At 43.3% G+C, this 25,333-nt stretch overlaps 1 protein-coding gene across 1 annotated transcript in view; it reads right to left on the reverse strand.

Annotated features, from left to right (window-relative positions):
- Positions 1-9,572: 9,572 nt before the first annotated feature.
- CPNE4 (copine 4) overlaps positions 9,573-25,333 on the reverse strand; it is a 498,537-nt gene continuing 482,776 nt past the window's right edge. Inside the window, exons 13-16 of the mRNA XM_040480191.1 lie at positions 25,179-25,230; positions 23,698-23,831; positions 17,408-17,644; positions 9,573-11,358 (exon numbers count right to left, since the gene is read on the reverse strand). Of these exons, the coding sequence (XP_040336125.1) occupies positions 11,224-11,358; positions 17,408-17,644; positions 23,698-23,831; positions 25,179-25,230 (558 nt within the window). The 3' untranslated portion in view covers positions 9,573-11,223. The remainder of the gene's footprint in view (positions 11,359-17,407; positions 17,645-23,697; positions 23,832-25,178; positions 25,231-25,333) is intronic.

Below are 25,333 nucleotides of genomic sequence, written 5' to 3' on the forward strand. Positions count from 1 at the left end.
ACTCACGAATGGTGAGATCATGACCTGAGCCAAAATCAGAGGCTTAACTGACGGAGCCACCCAGGGGCCTGCCTTTTTTTTTTTTTTTTTTTTTTTCCCACTCTACGTGAAGCTGGGCCTTTGATTTGCTGTTTTGGATGAGTGAAGGAAGTTATTTGTAAAATGTCTCCTTGCTTAAGTTGTGGCCAGCAGGAGAGGGGAAAAAATGATCTTTAAAGTGAAATATCAACAGATTGGAAGTGTCTAATGTAAAATGTCATTCTGAGTGTGCAAGTCCTTCTGCAAAAGGGAGTTTGGGACTTGGTCAGGCAACCAAATAGAATATATTAGAAATTGATTCCTGGGGAAGTTGAATTTGTCACCTAAACTTGACGCTTTTTCTCATGGGCTCAGGGGAAGGTCCTAGCACTGGGCAGTGGGGAGGCCTCAAGCAGTAGAAAGGTTGCTGGTCATAATGAATGCTTTCTTGCACTCAAAAGTCAGTGGCCTTTCCTGAGGAGAACAAAGAAGCCAGTTCATAGGACAAGGAGTCATTCTCCTTCCAACTTCCCTCAGGTTTCCTCCTACCTCAAACTTCCAGCAAATTTGGAGAACACCGTAATTGCCATTTCCCTCCTGCTTCCAAGAACGTGAGAGAGATTTGACCTTAATCTCTCCATTGTTCCATGCTTATAAATCTGAGTGATCTTAATCCAAGTCCTGAAGTGAAAAATGCAGTGGGTCATCATATGATGAACGTCAAAGGGAAATAGTAAGAAGTGGTAGAATATAGACTACCAGGAAGGAGCACAGTGGGTTTCCCAGAGGAGAGGGGACACTATAATCACCTGTCCTTTTGCCCTTTCCCTGCAGTGGCAACTCAAATGATTTTATCCAGTCTAGGAACAAATTACCTGTATCTCCTCTGTTTCTTTTCCATCTCACATAAGAAGGGAAGTAGAGGCTGGTTGGATGGGCAACGTGTTTGTTTCACTCAACGAATATCCAAGTACCTTCTATGTCCCAACTCTTCTGTGCCATCTGCTGTCTGTGTGCTAGATCCCACAGGGAAATCGTAGATGAACCTGTTCTCCAAGGTCCTAAGGCAGAATATGTAGAGTAAAATAGTAATAGGTAGGCCATATATTAATTTAGAGACTTCTCATCCCTACACGAGTTCAGCGACCAGAAAGAAGTCTGGGGATTGGGTTCTGTTTGTGGCTGGTAGGAATGGAGAATTTCCCCACCCCCTGCTGCCTGCTTCCAGCCCCAGCCATCTTTCCTTTCCGCCCAAGGTCAAGCTACATCAACCAGAAATCTTTGGTTGCAAGCAACAGAAATCCAACTTCAACTGGATTAAGTGATAAGGGAATTTATGGGCTTTGGTGGCTAAGAATTCCAGTGATGAAGCTGGATCCGGAGGCTGATGGAGGAGGTCATCAGGCAGCCATCTTCCTCTTTTTCTTATTTTACCACTTAGTTCTGCTTTCTTCTGTTTTGGCCTCATTCCCATGAGGTGGCAGGATGGCCTCTTGCCCGTGAAGATTCATGTCCTCCCGGTGTGGCCACAGCAAAGAAAATTTACCCTCTCCTGAGAGCTCCAGCAAGTCTGGGGTTTGGATTAACATGCTTATCCGTGAGCCAGTCACTATGATGAGGGCCATTAAATGCTGCAGTGTCTTGTATTTTTTTTAGCCTACCTTAATTATTTTTTTCCACCATGCTTTTGTCTTCTGGGCTACACAGCTTACCTGGTATACTATAAATAATGACTTAGAGTCCACTTCCTGTGTGCCATCCATTGAGCCTGACATTTTGTAATTTTTGTTTTCAAAAAATTTTTAAGTTTATTTATTTAATTTGAGAGAGACAGAGAGAATGCAAGGGGGGAGGGGAAGAGAGACAGAGAGGGAGAGAGAATCCCAAGCAGGCTCCACTCTGTCAACGCAGAGCCCTACAAGGGGCTCGAACTCATGAAACCGAGAGGTCATGACCTGAGCCAAAAGCAAGACTCGAACGCTCAACTGACTGAGCCACCTAGGAGCCCTGAGCCTGACTGTTTAAAGATACCTCCTTAAGTCTTCACAAGAACTCTAAGAGACAGATGATATTGTTTCCATTTTACAGGTGAGGAATCTGAGCCTCAGAGAGGGTAACTCAATTTATATTCTCTGGGAAACATATTTCTGCCTGACACCAAAACTCTTGCTCATAACCATCACGATTCTGCCTTCTTCAGGAGGGTCAGGCCAGCTTGTTAACTATCCTTGCTAGAATGGATAAATGCACATCGTAGGGTGAAGTATGATCTGCAGAATGGCAGCCCAGCTAAGCTTGTTCTGATCCTGAGGATATTAAATAAAGAGACCGAGACAGAATGTGGTGGTAATTTCTGGGTCGTGGCTATATTTAATGATATTTTTAGCCACTTTCAATTCATTTGATTCCTGTTAAACTCTAAATGAATTAGTTTAGATTATGAAATTATTTTCTCAGCCTAATCCAGTCTCTCCGGGTGTACGTATTTTTAATATCCCACACTCCAGTCCACCTGGGTTTGACATTTGGTGCTCTGATTGCTTTCCGTGATGCAAGGATTTCAATCCCAGTGGATCCCAGCTGGTTGCTAAGGATTTACCTTTGGGCTGCTAATGAATGCAGGAGGTCCTTTTCTAGCATTTTTATGTTACTTGGAAAAATCATTTAATATGTGACAGAGAAGAAAAGATCTCCCTTTTGAAACATAATGTACCTTTTAATCGTCTGTGAAAGAAATTCCTTTCTTAGAAATCTCACCCCGGCCATCAGGATGGGAGAAAAATGGGGGAAATCGTGTCTGTTCATTTTGGAGTGAGCCTGCCAACCTTGGGTTTTGCTTTCAGTTTTACAAAAGTGAAAGTTAATGAATATACGCACATGTGCATACATATGTGTACGCACACGTGTGCATAAAGGGAAAGGGCACTCCATATACTATAAGACACCAGTGCATGGTTGGATCTATTTTTTTTTTTCTTTCAGAAATTCTTGAGCAAGACTAGAGAAATTATTCATACTGTCAGAACCTGAAGCTGTATTTACTTTCCGGGGAAAAGTATTTTTGTGTTCTGTCAACAAGGCCACAGTTTTAGGATCCTCTCATGCTCCCAGGATTCCGAAACACACATGGGGTGGAAAGGCAGCCTGGTGCTCCTTTGTGATTCCATGCCGGGCTTTTAAAATAGAAACCACTGTAAGTTTAATCAAATAGGAAACGCATACAAAACCCCAGTGTTCTTGGGTAAACTTCAGAATTATGTCACTCACCCTGAAGATCCGAAAAGGTCAGGGTCCCAAGCATAGCTACGAATCCCAACATTTCTTTGTGGTGCTCTGAATAACTGCACACAGTGGAAGAACCTTTAAAGCCACACTATGAAGAAGGCTTAGATGTATTTTGTCACCAAAGAAGAAAGGAGAATGGGATTGTGGGGTTAAACGTGTGATATTTTGGGGGAATATGAAGACTTCTGTAAATATTTAATGAAGTGTTTCTTTTCCTCCTATGGGTTGTTAAATTAATGATGCATTTTATAATCCGTGAGTTCTCAGCACAAACAAGGCATCCGGTTTTAAGTGTGTCTTCTTCGCATTAAAATTTCTTTTGTTTGGTTCCAGTATGCAGGAAGATTTCCGTTAAGTACTGCTGTGTGTTCTCGGCTGGAGTTCACGGGGTTCAGCAAAAGAACTGTGGCTGTGGTGGTGGGTGTGGGGCGTGGGTGGTGAAGTATGATTTAAAGAAAAACTCAGCAGCCCAGAAATGTGTTAATGAGATATTAGTGGCAGGAGGTGATTAGCAAAAGAATCTGAAGCCAGGTCCAAGGTGAGAAAGGAGGCTGGGTTTGGGAGGGGCACCTGATGAGCCACTGGATTGCCTGCTAATCAAATCAGCTGGGCTATTAGAACATGTTTTGTTTTGTTTTTTAAATGTTTATTTATTTTTGAGAGACAGAGACAGAGTGCAAGGGGGGGAGGGGCAGAGAGAGAGAGAGAGAGAGAGAGAGACACACACACACACACACAGAACCCAAAGCAGGCTCCAGGCTCTGAGCTGTCAGCACAGAGCCCCATGCAGGGCTCGAACCCACGAACTGTGAGATCATGACCTGAGCTGAAGTTAGACGCTTAACCGACTGAGCACTCAGGCGCCCCTTGTTTTATTTTAAATTGGGGTGAAATTAAAATGGCTAATTTTCTGTTATATATGTTATATACGTTATGTTAAGTGGACAATTCAGTGACAGTCTGCACTCACAGTGTTGTGCACCATCATCTCTACCAATCACTCTATTCTATTGGGTTTTTTAATGAAAGGCTGGAGAAGTTTGGGAGATCTCTGGATTATGTAATTGCTTTACGTAAACCTTAAGGCACTGACTACATTCTCTTGTGTTGTAAGTTTGTTGTCCTTAATGGTATTTGCCTGAAAATCGTTGACTTAAACTGAGAACTTCTGTGTAATGGAAGTTGATGCACCAGAATCTGATATGTGCTCAGCAGGTGCATTTCTCAGAGGACCGCAGCGAGGTTCCATCACACACCTTATTCCCTCCCATCAGAAGGCACCCCTCCTTTCCTGATTTATTCCTGCATGTTCTAATCGTGAATCAATTGCCAATAATAGGACACAAGAGTGAAAAAGGTGGGTAAGACAGGGCTCTGCTCTGTGGGAGAGACTTAGTTCTAGTTGGAGAGAGATGTTCTGATGGAGGCACATACAGGTGAAAGGAGAGGACTGTCAGGAAGAACACTTGGCCAAGTCCAGGGGCTTCTGAAGCCAGATGGCACCTGAGCTGAGACTTCAAAGATGAGTAGAAGTCAACTGAGTGAAGGTGGCATGGGAAGCTTCCATAAACACAATGTGAAGAGGTCATTAGCTAACAGTGGGATGGCTAGAGGTGGACAAAAAGTAAAGACCGCTAGGCCACCCCCAACTGACAGCCAGTAAGCCAGTGGGATGATGGAACTCAGATGCACGTTGTGTTCATAGATGGGAAAATGGAGACTCGGAGACATTATCCAACTCTCGAGTAGCAAAGATTGGATTTGGATCCACTTACCCTGGCTTGAAAACCTCTCCTGGCTTGGAGAGGTATCTCCACTCAACCATGCTCAGGAGGAGGGCACAGAGTCTAGACATATTTAGAAAGTAGAATTTTTTAGGTCCCGTTTGAAGGTCTATTTCACATGTGGGGCAAAGCAGAGGATGACGATGCAAATGGCTGGCAGGCTTTCTGTTTCTTCTTGCCTGTGTCCCTACCTGTCTCCCTCTACTCTTCTACTCTCAGTACTTAAGAACATCTTCATGAGGAAGTCCTTAAATATTATATGTCTTAAATGCTAAGGCATGTAAAATATGTACAATAAGATTCCAAAGTCCCAGAATCAGAGGGCAGCTCTAGGTTGTGAGCAGAACAGACACCACATGTTTTACCTCCTGCTTCTTTCAAGCCTCACCCCCCCCACCCCCATCCCACTCCTCATCCTCACCTTCAAGCCTAGTGCAGGATTGGTATTTAGCAAGTGCTGGAAAGACTGAAAAAGGGAGGTATTCAAACAGATTTAGAATGAGCTCTCCTGGGCAGAGATTTGGAGTCAGCAGGTATTTTTACCACCACTCCTTGACCTCGTCTATATCCTCCTTCTGTCTCTGTGGGCAGCCCTTTTACAGTTCTTGAACACACCACATTTCCTTTTAGAATCGTCTGGCAATATCCTGCATTCCCTTTGTGGCAGGCAGAATGGCCTGTGAAACATCCAACCCCGAATCCCTAGAACCTACGAACATGTTATATTTCATGACACCAGGGACTTTGCAGATGTAACTAAAGTTACAGATCTCAGGATAGTGGATCCTGGGTTACCTGGGTGGTGCAGTCTCATCACATGAACCCTTAAAAGCAGAGAACTTTTCTCTGGCAGGAGGCAGATGGATGCCACACAAGCCTGAGAGATTCAATGTTTGAGAGGTACTTACTTGACCCACCAGTGCTGGAGGGGCCGTATGGAAAGCATGGAAGGGATGTAGAAAGCCTCTGGGAGTAAAGACCACTCTCCCACTCCCAAATGACAGCCAGTAAGAAAATGGAACTTCCGTTCTACAGCCACATCCGACAACCTGAATACACCTGGAAGCATATTCTTTCACCTGGAACGCAATCCTGCTGACATCTTGATTTTGGCTTTCTGAGGCCTTAGCCGAGGACCCAGCTGTCTTCCTAGACTTGTGATCTACAGAAACTGCGGTCATAAATATGTGTTGTTTTAAGCCACTAAGCTTGTGGTAATCTGTAATGCAGGAATAGGAAACAAATACACGCTTTGTCAAATGGTCTAGAGCGAGCAGTTCTCAAAGTGTGGTTCCTGAAGGTCCCCGAGACCCTCCTCACAGGGAGTCTGTGAGGTAAAAACTATTTTCATAATAATGCTAAGATGTTATGTACCTCTTTCCCTGTCTTGAACATTTGCACCAATGGTGCAAAAGCGATGGTGGGCAAACTGCTGGAGTCTCAGTTCCTGTCAAGAAGGTGGTGCCACACTTTAGCAGAGGCCATTTTATTTTTCTCCATCACACCCTTTCAGGAAAGAACATGCGGTTTCACCTAAGGATGTTCTTGGTGGAGCAGAAAAATTAGCAGTTTTATTACGTCTTGACCCTTAAGTCTATGTCTTTTTCATATGCTGGGTGACAGAGCACAAAGCCCTCACACAGCACGCTTGCTGTCGTCCAACCGAAGATGCTTGCCTCAAAGACGCGTGTGCCTTCGTGTTGTATCCTCGATGGGCTGCTTTTTTTGTTTTGTTTTGTTTTTTCTCCACAGAACACCATTTTTACTTGGAAAACAAAAAGACTGACATAAACTAGAGTTACTCGGATGTGGGTATTTGGGAGATACTTTCTTGAAAATGAAGGAAATGCATCTGTCATTTCAACAAAAACAACTGACAGTGTTTGTTGCCAGTGAAAACATTTGAGCTTTCTAGCAAAGATTAGAATTTTGGAAAACCTAAGTCTGCCGCTATAATTTGACAGATTCTCAATACTTAGTCTGTCTGAGGAGATAGGCAGTGTTATTATACAACAAAAGAAAGTGACTTTTTTTTTTTGGTATTTCAAAATAAACTATGTAAGCATTTGGAACATCTAAATCAGTGAGCGGGTCAATATTTTCCAAGTGATCAGTGTGTGATGTTACAAAGTCACGCATGGGTACAAGAACGTTGAAAATGCCAGGAAGGGTTTTTGATAGGGTTTCACGTTCGACATTGCAACTAACCTTTAAGAAACTACCACTTCTTGAGATGTGCTGTGGTGAAAAGAATTTGCACAATTATCCGAGAAAGCTGAAAGTCCCCCTCCCTGAACCAACTACATAGCCGTGCAAGGCTAGATTTTCCTCGTTGTACTTCAACCCAAAACATCATTACACAGCAGGGTGAGTTTAGAATCAGATATGAGAATCCAGCTGGCATTTATTAAGCAAGATGTACAATGCTGCTTGCCTCACTATTTTTTGTCTTTGAAAATTCATTCATTCATTCATTCATTCATAATCTCTACACCCAACGGAGGGCTCAAACTCACGATCCTGAGATCAAGAGTTGCATGCTTTTCCGAATGAACCAGCAGGTGCCCTGAAAATATAGTTTTTTATGTTATTTTATTTTGAAATATAGTTAAAAAAATTTTTTTATCGTTATTTTATTTTTGAGGGAGAGAAACAGAGAGTAAGCGGGGGAGGGGCAGAGAGAAAGGGAGACAGAATCTGAAGCAGGCTCCAGGCACTGAGCTGTCAGCACAGAGCCTGACGCGCGGCTCGAATTCACGAACCACGAGATCATGACCTGAGCCCAAGTCAGTCACTTAACCGACCGAGCCACCCAGGTGCCCTGAAATACAGTTTTTAAAATAAAAATATTTTCTTTATGTTAATGTGTAATGGGTATATTAGTGTCATGTAAATGAGCTAGTAAATATATTTTAAGGTTCAATTTCAAATTGCAGCAAATGTCGATAGATATAAACCACAGAAATAAAATATCTGTGGGTTGTCCAGGAATTTTGGAGTGTACGTTGTCTACTGAGGCCCAGTGGGGGGCAGACCACACATGGATAGAACTCAGTGGTTCCAAACTCACCCTCCCAGCCAATTTAAGCTCAGAGATATTTTTCCTTTGCCTCTTACAGTTTGGTCCTTGTTGTATTTAAAACAATTGTTGGAGTTTGAATGAATTTGCCACATTGACAAATTGCTAAGTTTTATGTGAAAGATCACATTTTCCAATTCTTTTGAGAACCTGAGGGACTGGCTGCATTGCTTTCACATTTGTGCCAGGGCCCTGGAGCTATGCCCTTTTGTGGACACGTGCTTTCTAGTTTCTCTCCATCCTCGCCACACTCTTCTCTTTATGTCCCTTGTTTTAACCTGTTCCTCCTCAGTCACTCACATGGCTTGCTCAGCTCCTGGGAGCATTCGTGTTTGTAATATCTGATCTACATGGTCTCCTTGGTGGCAGGAAATTGGGAAGACCTGAGTATCCTGAGTCTCTTCCACGGCTCCCAGGGGGATGTTATATCACAAGATGCCAAGAGCCCACATCAAGAGGCTGAGATACTAGGTGACCCAGAGAAATTTCTGAAATGGAGGCAAAGGTCAAGTTTTAAGCCTCATTCTCTGAAATGTCCTAAGTATCTACTGCTTAATATGGCAAGTGGGCAGGTATAGTGCCAGGAGATAGCTGAAATTGGGATTAGGAAATGGGCTCGAGAGCCATGGGGCACGTGGGTGGCTCAGTCGGTTAAACTTCCGACTCGATTTTGGCTCAGGTCATGATCTCATGGTTCGTGAGATCTCTGTGACTCAGTTTTCTTATCTGCAAAATGAGACTAGTAAGATTATCTACCTCATACGGCTTTTGGGAGAATTAAATGAGATAGTATGTGGCAAGCACTTGGGATAGGACCTGGCACCAGTAAGCCTTCAATGACTGTTAGCTACTATTTCCATTCTTCTTTTGAGCCGGGCTTCAGTCTGGCTATGAAAATTCAAGTAAGCTGTCATCAGGTTCTACCAGGCAAACTAGACTCTGTCCTTGTCACCCTACCTCACAGATCCCAGGGATCCTGACATGAGTGTAACAGATCCCAACAGATATTTGAGAATGACATGATTAACAGCCATATCCACTTAACTCACCTGTTAAATCTACAATAGATTTGAGATCAATCACGAGGCACATTAACAAGTCCATTCATTCATTCATTCGTTCATTCGATTAGTCATCTCTTTATTCATTAAATATCTATGGACTGCTTATTACTATGTTCTAGGCACATCGACATGGAAGCACATCTGATGACAGAAACCACCATCGGATAATTCTGTACAATAGGGCCTTAATAGTTGAATCCTTGTTTGTCAAAAACAATGATCCATGTGTTTCTACGGGACTGTGAAAGAGCGAGTCCTAATCTGAGGCTGTGTCATCTACATGAAATAAATCACTGCTAGCAAATTGCCTGGAAAAGAGAAACACGACTAAAACTCTTAGAAAAAAATCTGTAAGTACTCAATTTATTCATAAAACAATACAGTTTAAATATTTATGATTTTTTTTCAGTCATACATTTTTTTAACCATCATTCCCAAAATGTTGTGCATTTGGCTGACATGTATTTGCAAAGTGAGGATCTATAATTATAACCCTGGAGATCATACAAGGCATTTGATTTGCTTATTAGTACTTCCTCCCACAACAAACAACAAACAGATCTATTTTGCCTTGTGATTTACTTCCCCAATGCTCTGACCAAAAATAAGTTCCTCCTTGTGCCTTTTATACCTGTAAAACATTTGCCCATTTCTCTGTGAGAACATTAGACACGGGAAACATTCGTTCTGGTTCAAGACTGGCCGGTTTCTATCAAAACAAAACACCTCCACACAGAACAATGATTCTAGGCATTTCTGCTGGTAGAATTTGCTCTCAGGAGTGATAAAAAGAGGCAGTCAGAAGCCCCACACTAAGCTTAAAGATCAGCTGGGTGGACCAAGTTTCTGGAGAACCATACTGCATGGCCATTGGCCATGAACAAGTTTCCATTGTTGTGGTCCCACTGAAGACTCTGAGGTCTCTCCTAGGGATTGACATAAAAATGGAACCATTCCTGTTGAGGTCGTGTGATGCCTCCTTTAAGAGGGCAGGGGCTGGCAAGGAGGAACCCTCCCCAGTCTTTTTAAGGAAGAGGAGTGACTATAAAGCAGTGAGACTGATTTGGGGTATGCAGCTTCTGGAATCAGTTTCACTACTTTCTATTCCCACCTCGGAGACAGGCAGGACTTTTGTGCTACTGGCAGGGGACAAGTGCCCTTCGCAAGCAGACGAGGTGCTTCCCTGTTTCAGACGGTCTCTAGGATGATACCCCAAAGCCTAGAACCTCAGTACTCTTCAGTGTAGACTGCAATGGCGTCACCTGGGACCTTGTTAGAGATGCAGAATCTTGGGTCCTGTGGACCTGTTGCACCGGTCTGAATTTTAACAAGATCCTCAGGTAGTCTGTGTGCACAGTCAAGTCTGAGAGGTGCTGGGCTGAGAGGTGCCCGGCTGAGAGGTGCCCCAGACACACTTCTAGAAGTCTATGTCTAGGTGGATGAACCTTTTCTTCAGCAAAGAGACCGTTATTAGCAGGGAGGGATTATAGATAACAACTGCAAAAAACAGTGTGGTTTGTTTGTTGGTTTGTTTTTATTTTAAACATGCAAAATACAGTCCATGCATCTGCCATTTTGAAAAGTCTCTCATCCCGTAGCAGATAAAACCAAATATGTTTTGGCTATCGACGTTCGGTAAATGTTTCAAAATGCTTCACAGTGTAAAGATAATAAGAAATTTAGCAAAATTTCGACAAACCTGTATAAAAAATGGATACAGACAACATTTTATTTCAAGGCGACATGCTATAATGTAAAGAGTAAGTTACAATTATTTGTGTTTCCTTGTAAAAAGTCTTTGACGATACAAGAGCTTAACAGATCCAGGCCTCAGGGCTACACATGCAAAAAAAATTGTCAGTTAGTTAAAAATCACCCAAACGTGCTATTTTTTAAATGTGTATGTGTGTGTGTCTTTTTAAGTACAGGAGTAGTAGAAGTATTAAATGTTATCAGGAATAGTGTTTCAGAACTCTGGAAAAGCGTGCGGAGTTCACGGCGCTAGTGTTCTGGAAGACTCATACATTTCCGATGAACATTTTGGCTTAATCCCTTTGCCATTGTAATAGTCCACGACTTGATTTGGGACTTCGGCCAACACACTCTTTGCCAGGGCAGCTGGAGATGCCTGCAGGGAAGAAGAAATCACCGTGACTTTGGCACCTGGCCCAAGGAATCTGATCCAGAATCAGCCTACAAGACTGCAGTCTTGCTCTGAGCTGCTACCCTCTCTCTCTCATTCATTCATTCATTCATTCAATCGATATTTGTTGATCATCTACTCCAAGCAAGAGAGTTGTTAGATTGTTGGAAAATGAACCTTTCATTTAATAATTATATTTTTCATGCCTGTCTCAAAATATAAAGCTATCCACAACTGAAGACGGGTGAAAGTTGGACAGCAGAATGAATTGTCTTTAAGTTTGGTTCCCAAGTTGTGTTCAAGTCCAGGCACGATGCCAGGGTTTATAAGAGTTTGTGGTTCTTGCCATTAAAGGAGGTATAATCATGACAGGGGAGCCTGGTGTGGCCAAAATGAACTCTACTGTGAGCGTGAACATGGTACATGCCACAGAACAACAGCACGTTACGTGGGAGCTTAATAGAAACGTACAACGTTAGACCCATCCCAGAGCTACTGAATCATCATCTGCATTTTAACTTGGTGCCTGTAGGGTGATTCCTATGTGAACTGAAATTTGGGAAGCACTGTTCTAGAGTCATTAATGCTCTGGGACGAGAGCACAGAAAATGAAAAGACCAAGTCATATTAGAGGAAATCACAGCAGACTTCCAAGAGGAGGTGGGATTTAAGTTAGGCATGTTTTAAAATGTAGAGAAGAAGGGGAATGATGTTTGATCATTCTAGGGACAGGGAGTCATCTGATGGGGCTGAAAGAAGTGTGTGTGTGTGTGTGTGTGTGTGTGTGTGTGTGTGTGTGTGTGTTGGGGATGCAGGATTGTTGGAGTATTCTGTTGGAAGATAAGCTTGAGGCCAGGTGATGGAGGGTCTTGAATACCACTAATTAATGTAGTCTTATTCTGTCAGCAGTATGGTCCCCCTGTATGATTTGGGGCAGAGGAAGGTGGAGGTTGGTATTCTGCATGGACTCTGGAGTCATACAGAGCTGGATCTGACCTCCGGCTCTGGCATTCAGTACTAACTTTCCAGCCTCCGGGCAAATAAAATTGCCCTAGTCTCATTATTAGCTATTATTGAACTTGAGAACTTGAAGCCGAGGGACCAGTTAACGAGTGCTTGAGATTCCTCAGCAAAGGAAAGAAAGAGGGTTCGACTAAATGCCCAATGACCTGGTTTCTTGCTCTTTCCTTCCTCTGTGGCTTGCCACTCAGCCATTCAACTTGGCTGAGCCCCTGTGTTCTTGGAGACAAAACAGCAAAGAATAGGGATTGGTTTTATCTCACACAGTTTTGAGGAGGCTCAAAATAGAGACACATATCTTGAAAACATGATGGGGAGTTTTTCTAAAGTGACCTCTCACATTTCAAAGATGTCTTAGCATGTTGGGCACCTGACATCCGTGAATGCTCAGTTTATAAATGTCTGCTCAGGGTTGTGTGTTACAGCATGGTCCACATGTACACTGGGGTAACTATGAAAGTCATTCCTACTGTAGTTTACTCTCTGGCCACATGTCATATAAAGGCTAGAAAGCCAAATACTTAATTTCCCAGCCTCCCTTGAACCTAACGATGCCCATAGGCCCCAGTTTTGTCCTTTGAGACATAAGGACATTTCTTGGAAAGCTTTTTTTTTTTTTTTTCCTGATTAGAGGGCACAGACATAATAGGCTTTGTTTCCCTTTCCTCTTCTTTTTTTCTTTGAACTAGAATGTAATTCCTGGAGCTACGGCAACTGTTTTATCATCACGAGACAACAGCAAGGGGAATCACCGAGTGCTTGTCCTGATGCTATCAAATCACTGAAAAAAAGATGTCAGCAGCTGCCAGTCCTAACTTCTCGTTACAGAAGAACAATGTATTTGTATTTACACAATCCAGAGTCTCTCAATTTTGGCACTATTGCTATTTTGGGCCAGCTAATTCTTGGTGTGGGGAACTGTCCTGTGCATTGTGGGATGTTTAACAGCACCCCTGGCCTCTACCCACTACCTGCAAGTAGCACCCAAAACTGTCACTATCATAAGTGTCTCCAGATGTTGCCAAAGTTGTCCCTGGTTAAGAACCACTTGTGTAATCCCCTGTGAAGATGAATTTGCTGTTATTTGAAGACAAAGATATCCCTAACTAATGCTGGCAAGTAGAACTTTGTACAATGATGGAAATATTCTATATCTGCACTGTCCAGTATGGCAGTCACTAGACTCATGCGATTATTGAGCCCTTGAAATGTGGCTGGTGTGAATGAAAAACTGAATTTTGAATTTTATTTAAAATTTATTTAAATTAATTTAAACAGCCGTAGGGGCGCCTGGGTGGCGCAGTCGGTTAAGCGTCCGACTTCAGCCAGGTCACGATCTCGCGGTCCGTGAGTTCGAGCCCCGCGTCGGGCTCTGGGCCGATGGCTCAGAGCCTGGAGCCTGTTTCTGATTCTGTGTCTCCCTCTCTCTCTGCCCCTCCCCCGTTCATGCTCTGTCTCTCTCTGTCCCAAAAATAAATAAATGTTGAAAAAAAAATTTATTTAATTTAAACAGCTGCATGTGGCTATTTGTCACTGTATTAGCACAGTTTTTTTTTAAAGTTTATTTATTCACTTTGAGAGAGACACAGAGAGAGAGAGAGAGAGAGAGAGAGAGAGCATCAGTGGGGGAGGGGCAGAGAGAGGGAGAGAGAGAGAATCCCAAGCAGGCTCTGCACTGAAAGTGCAGACATGGGGTTTGAACCCATGAACCTTGAGATCATGACCTGAGCCAAAGTCAGATGCGTAACCTACTGAGCCACCCAGGCGCCCCTAGACAGCACAGTTTTTAAATGACTCTCCCATTCTTTTGCATATCTGGGCTGGCTCTGGTGGCTCTGGTGAGCGGTTAGGGCTTGAGGGCATGATCTGGTTGGGAAAAGGCCAAAAAGGTGAACACAGCTGGTATTTGCAGCTGTATTTATTAACTACCCATGACGCCCAGCTGCTGTGCCAAGCTTTATATAGGTACCACCTTCATTCTCCCAATGTATTTGTCATTTGCCTCATTTTACAGATGAAAGTCTATGGCACAGAAAGGTTAAATAACTTGCCCAGAGCCACACAGCTCAGAGTCTGTGCCTTGTCCACTTCAAAGCTTTGAGTTATTATGCAAAGAGAGGCAGTTCATGGGTGACTGGCTTATATGAAATGATACCAGCTCACCTTCCATTTTATTTACTGTGTATTGAATTCAGAGTAGATTTGTTTGGATGACGACATAGTTTTCAAACTGTAATCTGAAATCCACGAAGATAAGGTGGGTGATATGCCCCTGGTGTTGTTTTCGTCACCCACAGAGCTGCTGGAGACTCTGTGCCCCAGACACGCGCAAGCAGCACCCACTCCCTCACCCTGATCAGGGTGCTTCCCTTGTTGCTGACGCCCCCTCACCTCCCTGCCCACCAAGGCTCTGTCCTTCTTCCTTTTACCACCTCAAGCTGTGAGGCTTTCCTCTCTGCTGCTCCTCTCTGCTCTGAAATCCTAGAGCAACATTTGAACCCTTTTCAATCACCCACAGGTTGCTTAGCATGGGAGTTTTCTGCTGACACGTATGTCCCAACCATGTAGTTCTCCAGAAAATTCCTCGAGGCCTGGCTCTGTGGCTTTATCATCTCACTGTGGTCCTAGTCTAGCACATGCTGTGCCCATAGAAGGTGCTCCATGAGTGTTTGAGGAATACGAGGAAGCTGGAGGAGAGGCAAGAACTCGCATGGCTCTGTGGCATTGCTGTAGCACACAGATGTGTGTGTGTGTGTGTGTGTGTGTGTGTGTTTGCACAAGTGTGTGCATGCAGGGACAGAGAGAGGATGGTTTGGGGAAGTGATAGCTTCATTGGTGAACACAATTGCAGCAAATTTAGCCTGCTCTAAAACATCCCTCCACCTAGCAGATAACACTCCTCGCTGTCCCCATGCAGACGACCTGAAGGCTTGCTGAGCCTCTTTTATTTAGTAAGTGGTTTCATTTGGAAACACCCTCCCCAGGCAAACAGCCTCCTCCACAGCTAGCCCACACCCCCCACTAGTGCCTATGTGCTTTCTGGGGGCTTGGTGTTACTTGGAGCTCCCTTTGTACTCAAGGCTGTAACCAGGGATTGATGTTTGGCTCCTTTAATGATTCTAATTACACACAGTTCTCCTTAAAGGGCGAATAGCAATTGTGTGGCCGTAAGGCTATGAGCAATACCTTATCGTTCAAGGAGCCCTGGAGTGTGCAGGGATCTCTCTAAGTGGTCTCGGTAGGCCAAGAGATGTAGGGTTCAGTGGAGGTTGCTGGGCTTGTGATTTATCTGAATGTTTGCTTTAAAGTCCGTCCCAAAAAGGTGGTAAGCAGCAGTTTGTGAAAAGCGTATGCCAAAGGCTCTGACGCTGGCACTGGGACTTGTTGACAATAAACCCATCCATCCTACTTTCATACTTGCCTTACCCAGTGTAGCTGCGGTCCCAGGGTGATCCCAGATTGGGATTTCGATGTTTCTGGATGTATCTGATAAATTGGCTAGGAGGGTGAAGGGTTTCATTTGAATGAGGGTTTTGGGCTTGAGGAGAAAGGCTTTTCCAGAAAATGTCAGAAGGGAAACCTCAAGTTGGATGGCAGAGTGCCTGACCCTAAATAACTGACTTCAGGCCTCAGAACAGAGGGGCTGGAGGGGGAAGCCAAAGACATTTCCAGCAGGGGGATGGGAAGCGTAGGCACTGGTGGTCTGCCTTAATAGTCCAGGTGACAGAGGGCTCTCCGTAGCACGGAGAGGAGGGGGTTCTTGTCATTTCCAAGGAGACCGCTGGGTTTCCGGGCACTAAGATTCTGGAGATTCCCTCCTGCTGGGGCAGCTCAAGTTCAGTTGCCAGGCCTAGGAGCGGTATTGCTGGCACCACATGCAGAGCAGAAGGCAAGGCCTCCGTGGCTAGCCGGGGCTGTGGGTGCTCCGCTCTTGAGCGGCCTCCACAAGCAGCATGGAACAAAAGAACACAGAGGACTGTCTGTCACAACACACGTGACACCCAGATGCAGCTGGAGGAGGCTCTGAAGAACCCCTCAGGGCCACTACCAGCACAGAGGGGACCTTTGTGTGACTCAGAGAAGGTGTCACTCTGGGCAACAGCAGCCCTACACGTGCAGGGTTTTGTGTACATTTTAAAGGTGTCTTTTCTCGAGTTAAAAATCATCCCAAATTAGGAAATGCCGAAAACCTGTTACAGAGCAATTTCTTAAGGCCGTGTCAGAGCATTGTCTAATGGGCCTGCTTTGGGGTCATCTGGGGACTGTGACACTGCTTGACTTACTGTTTGTTACTGACGGGAACCCAAGGCTATAAAGCTAGATGTTAACTTGCAGAAAACTGACAAGATTTCTGCCCAGTCAAGAAAGTAATCTAAAGATGATAATTATTATTTTTTTAACCCTTTTGGTTATTAAGCAGTTTTGAATCCGCCTAGCAAACCTATGCCAGTATTGCCCGCCCCCACCCCGTGACCATAATCAACTATTTTATACCCTCCTTTGAATAGCTTTGTTATCTTTCTGGTTCCCTCATTAAAGAGTTAAATAAATCTTTCATGCTGTTTAATGTATATTTATAGAGGATTTAGGTCTCTATCATTTCAAAACTATACTTTTCCAAGGCAAACACAGGCGTCTCCGAGGGTCCGTGGCTTGACAAGGAGAACCCAGGCTGAATTTCAGCTTCGCTTTGCTACTTCAGCCTGGCACCCTCGGGAAGGGAACAGCCTGCCCAAAGGTGCATGCAGCCCTGTGTGCACTAGAGAGCTGAAATTATACGGACGGGGGCAAGTGCCAGTGAAACGCTGGCCACCACAGTTAGCACAACTCCTCATCTCTTACTTAAGTCACACGTCTTTCTCCAAAGAGCCAAGCTCTATGTATCCTGCATGTGAGGCGGCCCGGCCCCGCAGGGACAGCTAGCATTGCTTCACCCCAGACACTGATGGTAAAATGTGGGAGTGGGCTTGCTTTGGTTCTGCTCTCCCACGGGAAGCCCCAGAGATATGCGTACGTGTTTGAAGTTCCTGAAGGGCACGAACTGGACGATGTCTCGAAGGACAGGCTCTCCCTTGGGTGACCTCAGAATGCCGTCGTCACCATCCAGCATCTGCATGTCGCTGAAGTCAGCGTTGCCCACCCCGACGATGATGACCGACATGGGGAGGTGGGAGGCGTGGACGATGGCCTCCCGGGTGTCGGCCATGTCTGTGATGACGCCGTCGGTGAGGATCAGCAGGATGAAGTATTGCTGCAATTGATTGGAGGCCAGGTGACCATGGGGATGGAGAGATGGGGGAGACAAGGACAATACCAGTTATGTACCCAGGAGGCTTCTGTGCATACTGACCACTGCGACAGTACTGACAGAATTTTATGGAGTCTGTCTTTTTATGGAGTCTTTTATTGAGTGTTACAGCCCTAACGACTTAAGGTTATGATGAATGGAACTTAAATGCAGGCATACGAATTGTGGGTTAATTCTAATAATCACCTTAGTGGCAGTTACAAAGCACAGGGTAGTGGACAGAGCAGCAGAGGGGAGTCAAGAGGGCCTGGCTTCAAAGACTCACTCTCTGAGTTCCTGGGAAAACTCCTTCCCTCTTCTGGGTCTAAGTCTCTTCATCTGCGAAGTGAGGAATGGGACTAGACCATTTATCCTATCCTCTTCAGCTGTGGGATTTTTCAGAGTCTATGAATGCATTGCCCCATACGATAGTGACTAGCTCCATGTGACTACCGAGCCCTTGAAGTGTGACTAGAGTAACAGGGGAACTGGAATTTTAATTTTATTTCATTTAAATGAATTTAAATTTAACTTTCAAAATGAAGACTCGATTCAGTTATTGGAAACCTCTGAAGGACATCTGGAACCACTCAGGTATGTGAATCTAGCTTCTCAACGATTAACATATAAAATCTAAAGAAAGATCAAGTATTTGTGGTGATGATTTAGCATCCAAATTAAGATGATGTAAGTAAATACACATGGATTTTGAAGACTGAGTACAAAGAAAGAATGTAAAATATTTCATTAATAATTTTTTATACGGAACAATATTAAGATGAGAATATTTTGGTTATATTGGGTTTCGATAAAATGAATTCCCTAGATTCGTTTAACTTTTAAAAATGTGGTCACTAGAGAAATTAAAATTGCATATACGACTCCCATTACATTTCCAGTGGACAGCACTCGTCTAGAGCCTTGCTGGCAGAGGGTGAGGGCTGCAGTCTCTTTCCCCAGAGACCATGCACCATGGTCTACTTCGAGTGTGCTTGTGGGTGCTCAGCTCCTGTGGCTTCCTGCCTGCAGACTGGCTGGCCCCTTTCCACCTGCATAGGCTGGCAGGTGGCTCATCTGAGATGGAGACTGCCGAAGAGGCTCTGTACTCATCAGCACAGGGAGGGCTCAGGACGTGCTATGGGGTCTGGAGAAGGAAGACTATCAGAGGTCATCACTGCTGCGAGTGGCATCATGATAGCCTCTACTGTGAGATGAGAGAGAAGTAGGGTCCTGGCCTGCCACTCATGCCAATCTACTATAATTTTTGCAATGGGCCCAACATCTACAGGGAATAAATGTGGGATTATGAAGCCATTTCAAGTTGCCATATTTCAAAGAAGAAAGGCTGGATAGAATGGCCACATTCTGAAAACATTGGGTTTTGAGAATCCTACTTAAGAGGTTGCACACAGGCTGGTAGTGTTAAAGGTTCCCACTTCTCTTTGTAAGTCTGAAAAAAACATTTTAGATGACACAACTTGTCAAAAGTGCAACTGGAGAGAATAGAAATTCACACTATGATGAAGACAGCCACATGTTCTACACGCTTTTCATATAGTTTAAAGACTATTTCTGTTCCATGTCCATTAATTAACTGCCCATCCCTAGTTCTAGCTAACCGACCAATATGCAAGTTCATTTCAGTTGTAGATTTTCATTCATAGCCATGCTCTTTGAGTCTTATACAGTTACAAAAAAATGTAGCCTGGGAATTTGGAGGAAGATTTCAGTAGGATGACCGCATAGTACAGCTAGGAAGGTGCAGAGAACGGGCAGAAGGAGGCAACTTGGTGGTGGGAGATATGGGGAAGAGGTATAGAATACACCAGAATCATAAATCACCCTTTCCAGGGTATGCCTTGGAAGGCCAGGCAGATGCCACACCTGGATGGAGATTGCTTCTGACCCATAAACAGATGAGCCCTAGTCTTCCTTTCTCCACTTTCCCCAACTGCCACCGATTTGATCTTTGTAGCCCCAAGGGATGGATCATCCCTACCTGCTCGATGCCTCCAGAAACAAAAACACCTGAGAGTCACACTACCACATCAAGAAACTTTAGAGTTGAAATGGTCTAGAGACAGGGTTGGGAAAATATTTTCTGTAAAGGGACAATAACCAATTATTTAGTAATCTCTATCCAACAACCTAAACTTGCTAGCATAATATGAGAACAGCAATTTCAATACTTAATATGAATGGGCATGGTTGTGTTCTTTTTTTAAAATTGTTTTAATGTTTATTTATTTTTGAGAGACACAGAGAGAGAGAGAGAGAGAGAGCAAGAGCGGAGGAGGGAAGATAGAGAGGGAGACACAGAATCCGAAGCAGGCTCCAGGTGCCGAGCTATCAGCACAGAGCCTGACGCAGGGCTCGAACTCACGAACCATGAGATCATGACCTGAGCTGAAGTTGGACGCTTAACTGACAGAGCCACCCAGGAGCCCCGATAACATTTTACTGATGGAGTCTGAAGTTTTAAATGGCATATAATTTCCATGTGCCATGAAATTATCATTCTTCTTTTGATTTTTTCAACCATTTAAAAATGTAAAAGCCCTTCTTAGCTTGTAAGCCATTGAAAAACACACTGCAGAATGTAGTTTGTTGACTTTTCATCTAGAGCAGGGATTTTATTTTATTTTTTTAAAGATTTTAATCTTTAAGTAAGCTCTACACCAAACTGGGACTTGAACTCAAAACCCCAAGGCCAAGAGGTGCATGCTCTACCAACTGAGCCAACCAGGAGCCCCTAGAGTAGGGATTCTTAACCTGGGCCTGTGGACTGTTGAAAGATTTCAGATAGTCTGTGAACTTGGGGAAAATTACATTTTTATTTTCACTAACCTCTAACTGAAATTTATCATTATTTCAATTATTAATATAATTAACAAATAAAATTAGTTTTAACTGTACTTGCAACTTCATCACCAATAGAAATCACAGAATATTTTCCTGTTAAATTACAGTGACTGCAAATATCTTACTATATCATTTATATCAATACTACTTAGAAATTACAGAATTATTAGACTAGTTACTAGTTCTTATAATTTAATGTTAATAAAAGAAGCATTTTATTACTATATTTATCATGCTTCTTAGCTACATTTAAAAATGTTTTGCTGAATGCATTTCAATACATTTGGTTTATTTATAATATATATTTTAATTTGTGCATTTAAAAGCATTTCTGAGAAGCGGTCCACGGGCTTCACCAGCTGTTAATGGTACTCCTGGAACAAAACAGGTCTAGAACCCCCGCTCTGAGAAGATTGTCAAGATTTTAGAATCTGATCCTTCCAGGTTCAATCTAGCTAAAAGTAACAGGCTGCACATTGCCGGATCGAAATCCTGATGGAAATTTCCAATGAAGAAAGCAGTAGCAGTTACTTCCCAAGTCAGGCTAGGAAAATGCTCACAGATGAAACATTACAGTCTTTGAATGAACTGGGGTCTTTAGATAGGCGGGGATTTTTTTTTTTATTCTACAAGGGTTCCACAAAACCGAGAAGAAAATCTGACTGCCATAGATGCCCTGTACAACTTGCCCAAGAGGCTCAAGGTTAGGACCTTCAGCTATCAGTGATAACAAGGGGCCCTGGACCATACGCTGTTCAAAGAACAGGGAAAATCTCTGGGGAAAAACACCAGTGTTTCTGGCCTACAGGGTAAATTATCTGAGGTTGTGTGGATTAGATACTTCCTTCACCGATTCCTGACATGTCCTTTCAAAGCAGACACGCCTGTCCTTGGGAGAGTGAGTCATGGCCAAAAATTCACACTGGCTTTAATCAGGCCCGAATCCAGACCCATGTCAGCCCTATTCTCTTTTTATTCTTGTGGGTCCTGGTTTGCTAGAGGGCCTGGGATCATTCAGTTTTTAAACTGGGCTGTAGGGAGCTCTGGGGATATCTTGTCTGCTCTTGGGGATAAAGGAAGTAAAGGCGAACAGACAAGTTTGAACCGCATTCCTTAGCCCAGATTTAGCAAGAATGGTCTATTTTCTTAAAATCCATTTTATATGTTGGACTTCTGAGCAAGGTATCATTTGAAGAATTTGAGTTTGAAGTTCTGTGATTGAAAAAAAGTTAAAAAAAAAGAAAATGAAATACTGATCCTGTCGAACCCTTATTTGTAAATCTTGTATCTGTGAGGATTCAGATTTTCTCCATGGCCTCTGTGGGTTTGGCAAGATGGAGGCGCCATTGACTCTGAGAAGTACAATTTTCAGAAGAATGTTGCGGAGGAAAGTCTGGCTGGTATAGGTGGATCGAGATAGTGAGGTAGATTCTGCTTTTGCTTTAAAGGAGAGTAAAGTAAGGGACAGTAGCTAAAGGGTAAAGTGGAGTCAAGGGAGAGATTGTAATTCAAACAGAGATTATAGCCTGTTTTATTTGCTAATGGAAATAAGTCTTCAGTAGGAAGGGGAAATAGATGATAAGGAGAGAAGGGGAACATAACTGCTGGACCAATGTCCTTGGATAACTGAGAGGGGATGTGCTCCCGGACACAAGACAAGAGGTTGACATCAGGTACCAGCATGGCCCTCCATCTATTCTAATATGAGGAAGGCTGAGAACCCGGGCATGTAGGTTGGGTGAGTTCATGTCAGGAGATGAGGGAGTAGCATATAATCTTCTTCATGGAAATGCAGTATCTTGGACCCAGGATAAAACTAGAGAAAATTTCAGACATTGGCAATATTCTACTAAATTAAGAAAGCTAGAAAGGAAAGATATCGGTATCATTAAAAATGATATATAGAAAAGTTATTATGGTTATATTCAACACTAAGATTTTAGGGGAGAAAAAACCAAACTCTTTTCAGCCTTATAGCCTTGGTGTACATTTCTCTTAAGAGAACCATGAACATGGGAACGCAAGCTGGTGCAGCCACTCTGGAAAACAGTGTGGAGTTTCCTCAAAAAACTAAAAATAGAACTATCCTACGACCCAGCAATTGCACTACTAGGCATTTATCCAAGGGATACAGGTGTGCTGTTTCGAAGGGACACATGCACCCCCATGTTTATAGCAGCACTACCGACAATAGCAAAAGTATGGAAAGAGCCCAAATGTCCATCGATGGATGAATGGATAAAGAAAATGTGGTATACACACACACACACACACACACACACACACACACACACACACACACACTGGAATATTACTCAGCAATCAAAAAGAATGAAATCTTGCCATTTGCAACTATGTGGATAGAACTGGACAGTATAATGCTAAGTGAAATTAGTCAGTCAGAGAAAGACAAAAATCATATGACTTCACTCATATGATGACTTTAAGAGACAAAACAGATGAACATAAGGGAAGGGAAATAAAAATAATATAAAAACAGGGAGGGGGACAAAACAGAAGAGACTCATAAATATGGAGAACAAACTGAGGGTTACTAGAGGGGTTGTGGGAGGGGGGATGGGCTAAATGGGTAAGGGGCACTAAGGAATCTACTCCTGAAATCATTGTTTCACTATATGCTAACTAATTTGGATGTAAATTAAAAAAAAAAAGAAAGAAAACCATGAACAGAATGTAAAATAAATCTTTGCCATGATGTTTTGTGTTGCTGCATCTGACCACCAGGGGACAGAATCATCCATTGTTTTACTTCTGTTTTGCTTTGCTTTCATCTGTTGTATGGGTCCATTGGAAAGCAAGCTTATTTTTGGACGATTTTTTTGCCCCAGGAATATGAGAGGAGTATGACCTGCCGTGGACTATAATAGCTTCCGTTGTGGAGTGTCTCCTGGGTTCAGATAATGTTGCAGACATTTGAGATGTGTCATCTCTGAGCCTCACAATAACCCAGCAGACTTGGGTATGATTATGTTCATTTTTCAGATGAGAAGACTGAAGGTGGGGGAGGGTGAAGGCACTTGTCCAAACTCATACAAGTAGAAATGTCTGGATTTATTGTCAGAGTGGGATGGGTGCTATGGCCAATATCCGGGTGAGTGAACATCGTTTAGCAGGAGGACCAGCCCTCTCCTTACCGATGCCTCCTTGGTGTTAGTCTCTTCTGATGCTGACTTGGCAACCTTCTGAATGATGGGGGCGATGTTGGTGGGACCGTAAAGTTGGAGCTTGGGAAGGCAGCTCTGATAGGCTTCCACAACTCCTTGAATTCCTAAGGTGAAATTGGTAAAGATCAGTAGCACTTCAGTATCTCCTTAAATCTATGTGCAATCAAACACACGCAGAAATAAAACATTAAATTGCCCCAATAGTCCTTTTCAATGTCACATTTATGTCCTTAAGGTAAAAAGGAAAACACCACATCACTGGTGGTGTTGCCCACACTCCTGATGAAATCATTCTCTTTAAAGGCTCAAGTCAAAAGCAACCTTTTCCACAAACATTTCCCTAATATCCCACTTTACACAAAAGATTTCATTAGATCTTCACAGCACAATGAAATAGATGTTATACCCCTTTTATAGGTGATGAAACTGAGGCTTGCGAAGGCTAAATGATCTGCCTCAGGTCACAAAGCAAATGAGTCATAGTCTCAGGATTCAAGCCTGGGTCTTGCCTGGCTCTCTCTAAAGGCTGTGCTCTCAGCCACTAGGCAAGTCAGCTTTAATGTTTCTCTAGATTTCATACCACCTGCTGACTCTACTCTGGTCTATATCACCCTCGGCCACCCGTAGGAGTCATGTGTACATCGTGTCATCATCATTATTTAATGGAATATGTTGAGGGATTTCTAGCTGGAAATAATGGAACACTGGCCAAATCCTTTGAGAAGGCTCTTTCTGGCACAAAACCATAAAGCTTCTTGTTTGAAGTCACTGAGGCCATATCCTTTGCCAACATGCTGAAAGTGTCAAATGATTTCCATGTTTCCCCCTCTCTTTATTCCTTTATACAGGAGGAAGTTGTGAAAATAAATCCCTAATGAAAACTTGGAAAGCAGAAAGAGGGGTAGCGTATCACTGCCCATTGGATAAATTTCTCCGCCATTTTTCTTTGGCAGAGAAATCCAGAAATTACTATCAATATTCTTGCTGTAAGCTTAAGACCTCTTCTGCATTCTGTCTTTTAAAAATTTTTTTAAAATGTTTATTTGAGAGAGAGAGAGAGAGAGAGAGAATGAGAATGAGTGGGGGAGGGGCAGAAAGAGAGGGAGACACAGAATCCGATGTAGGCTCTGCACTGTTAGTGCAGAACCTGATGCGGGGCTTGAACTCATGGACCATGAGATCATAACCTGAGCCAAAGTCAGATGCTTAACCAACTGAGCCACCCAAGCACCCCTGCATTCTGTCTTTTATGGCTATTTTTCTGCTCTGTTATTATGGCTCTCTGTTGCCTTTGGAGTAGTAAGTTTATTTGGATAGAGAAAGCCTAGCTGTCTGTTGTGGACAGATGACTGTGGATAACTGACACACTGTATCAGAGCAGAGAGACAAAAATAGGAAAGGTACACACGGAAGGGATGTGAGACCTTGGCTTTCTTTTATGTGTGATTTACCTGCACATTCTGGGTTGTCTTCATTAAAGTTGATTGCGAAGTCATGAGAGACCTAGACACCAATTAAAATTTAAAAAAGGAAGAAAGGAGAATTACAACTTTAATCCAGTAAGGAGGCACTGGGGCTTAGAGTTTGCAAACAAATGCCCATTACA

The sequence above is a fragment of the Herpailurus yagouaroundi genome, unplaced genomic scaffold (assembly GCF_014898765.1).
Source record: "Herpailurus yagouaroundi ecotype Mexico unplaced genomic scaffold, PumYag 159, whole genome shotgun sequence".
NCBI classification, from domain to species: Eukaryota; Metazoa; Chordata; class Mammalia; order Carnivora; family Felidae; genus Herpailurus; species Herpailurus yagouaroundi.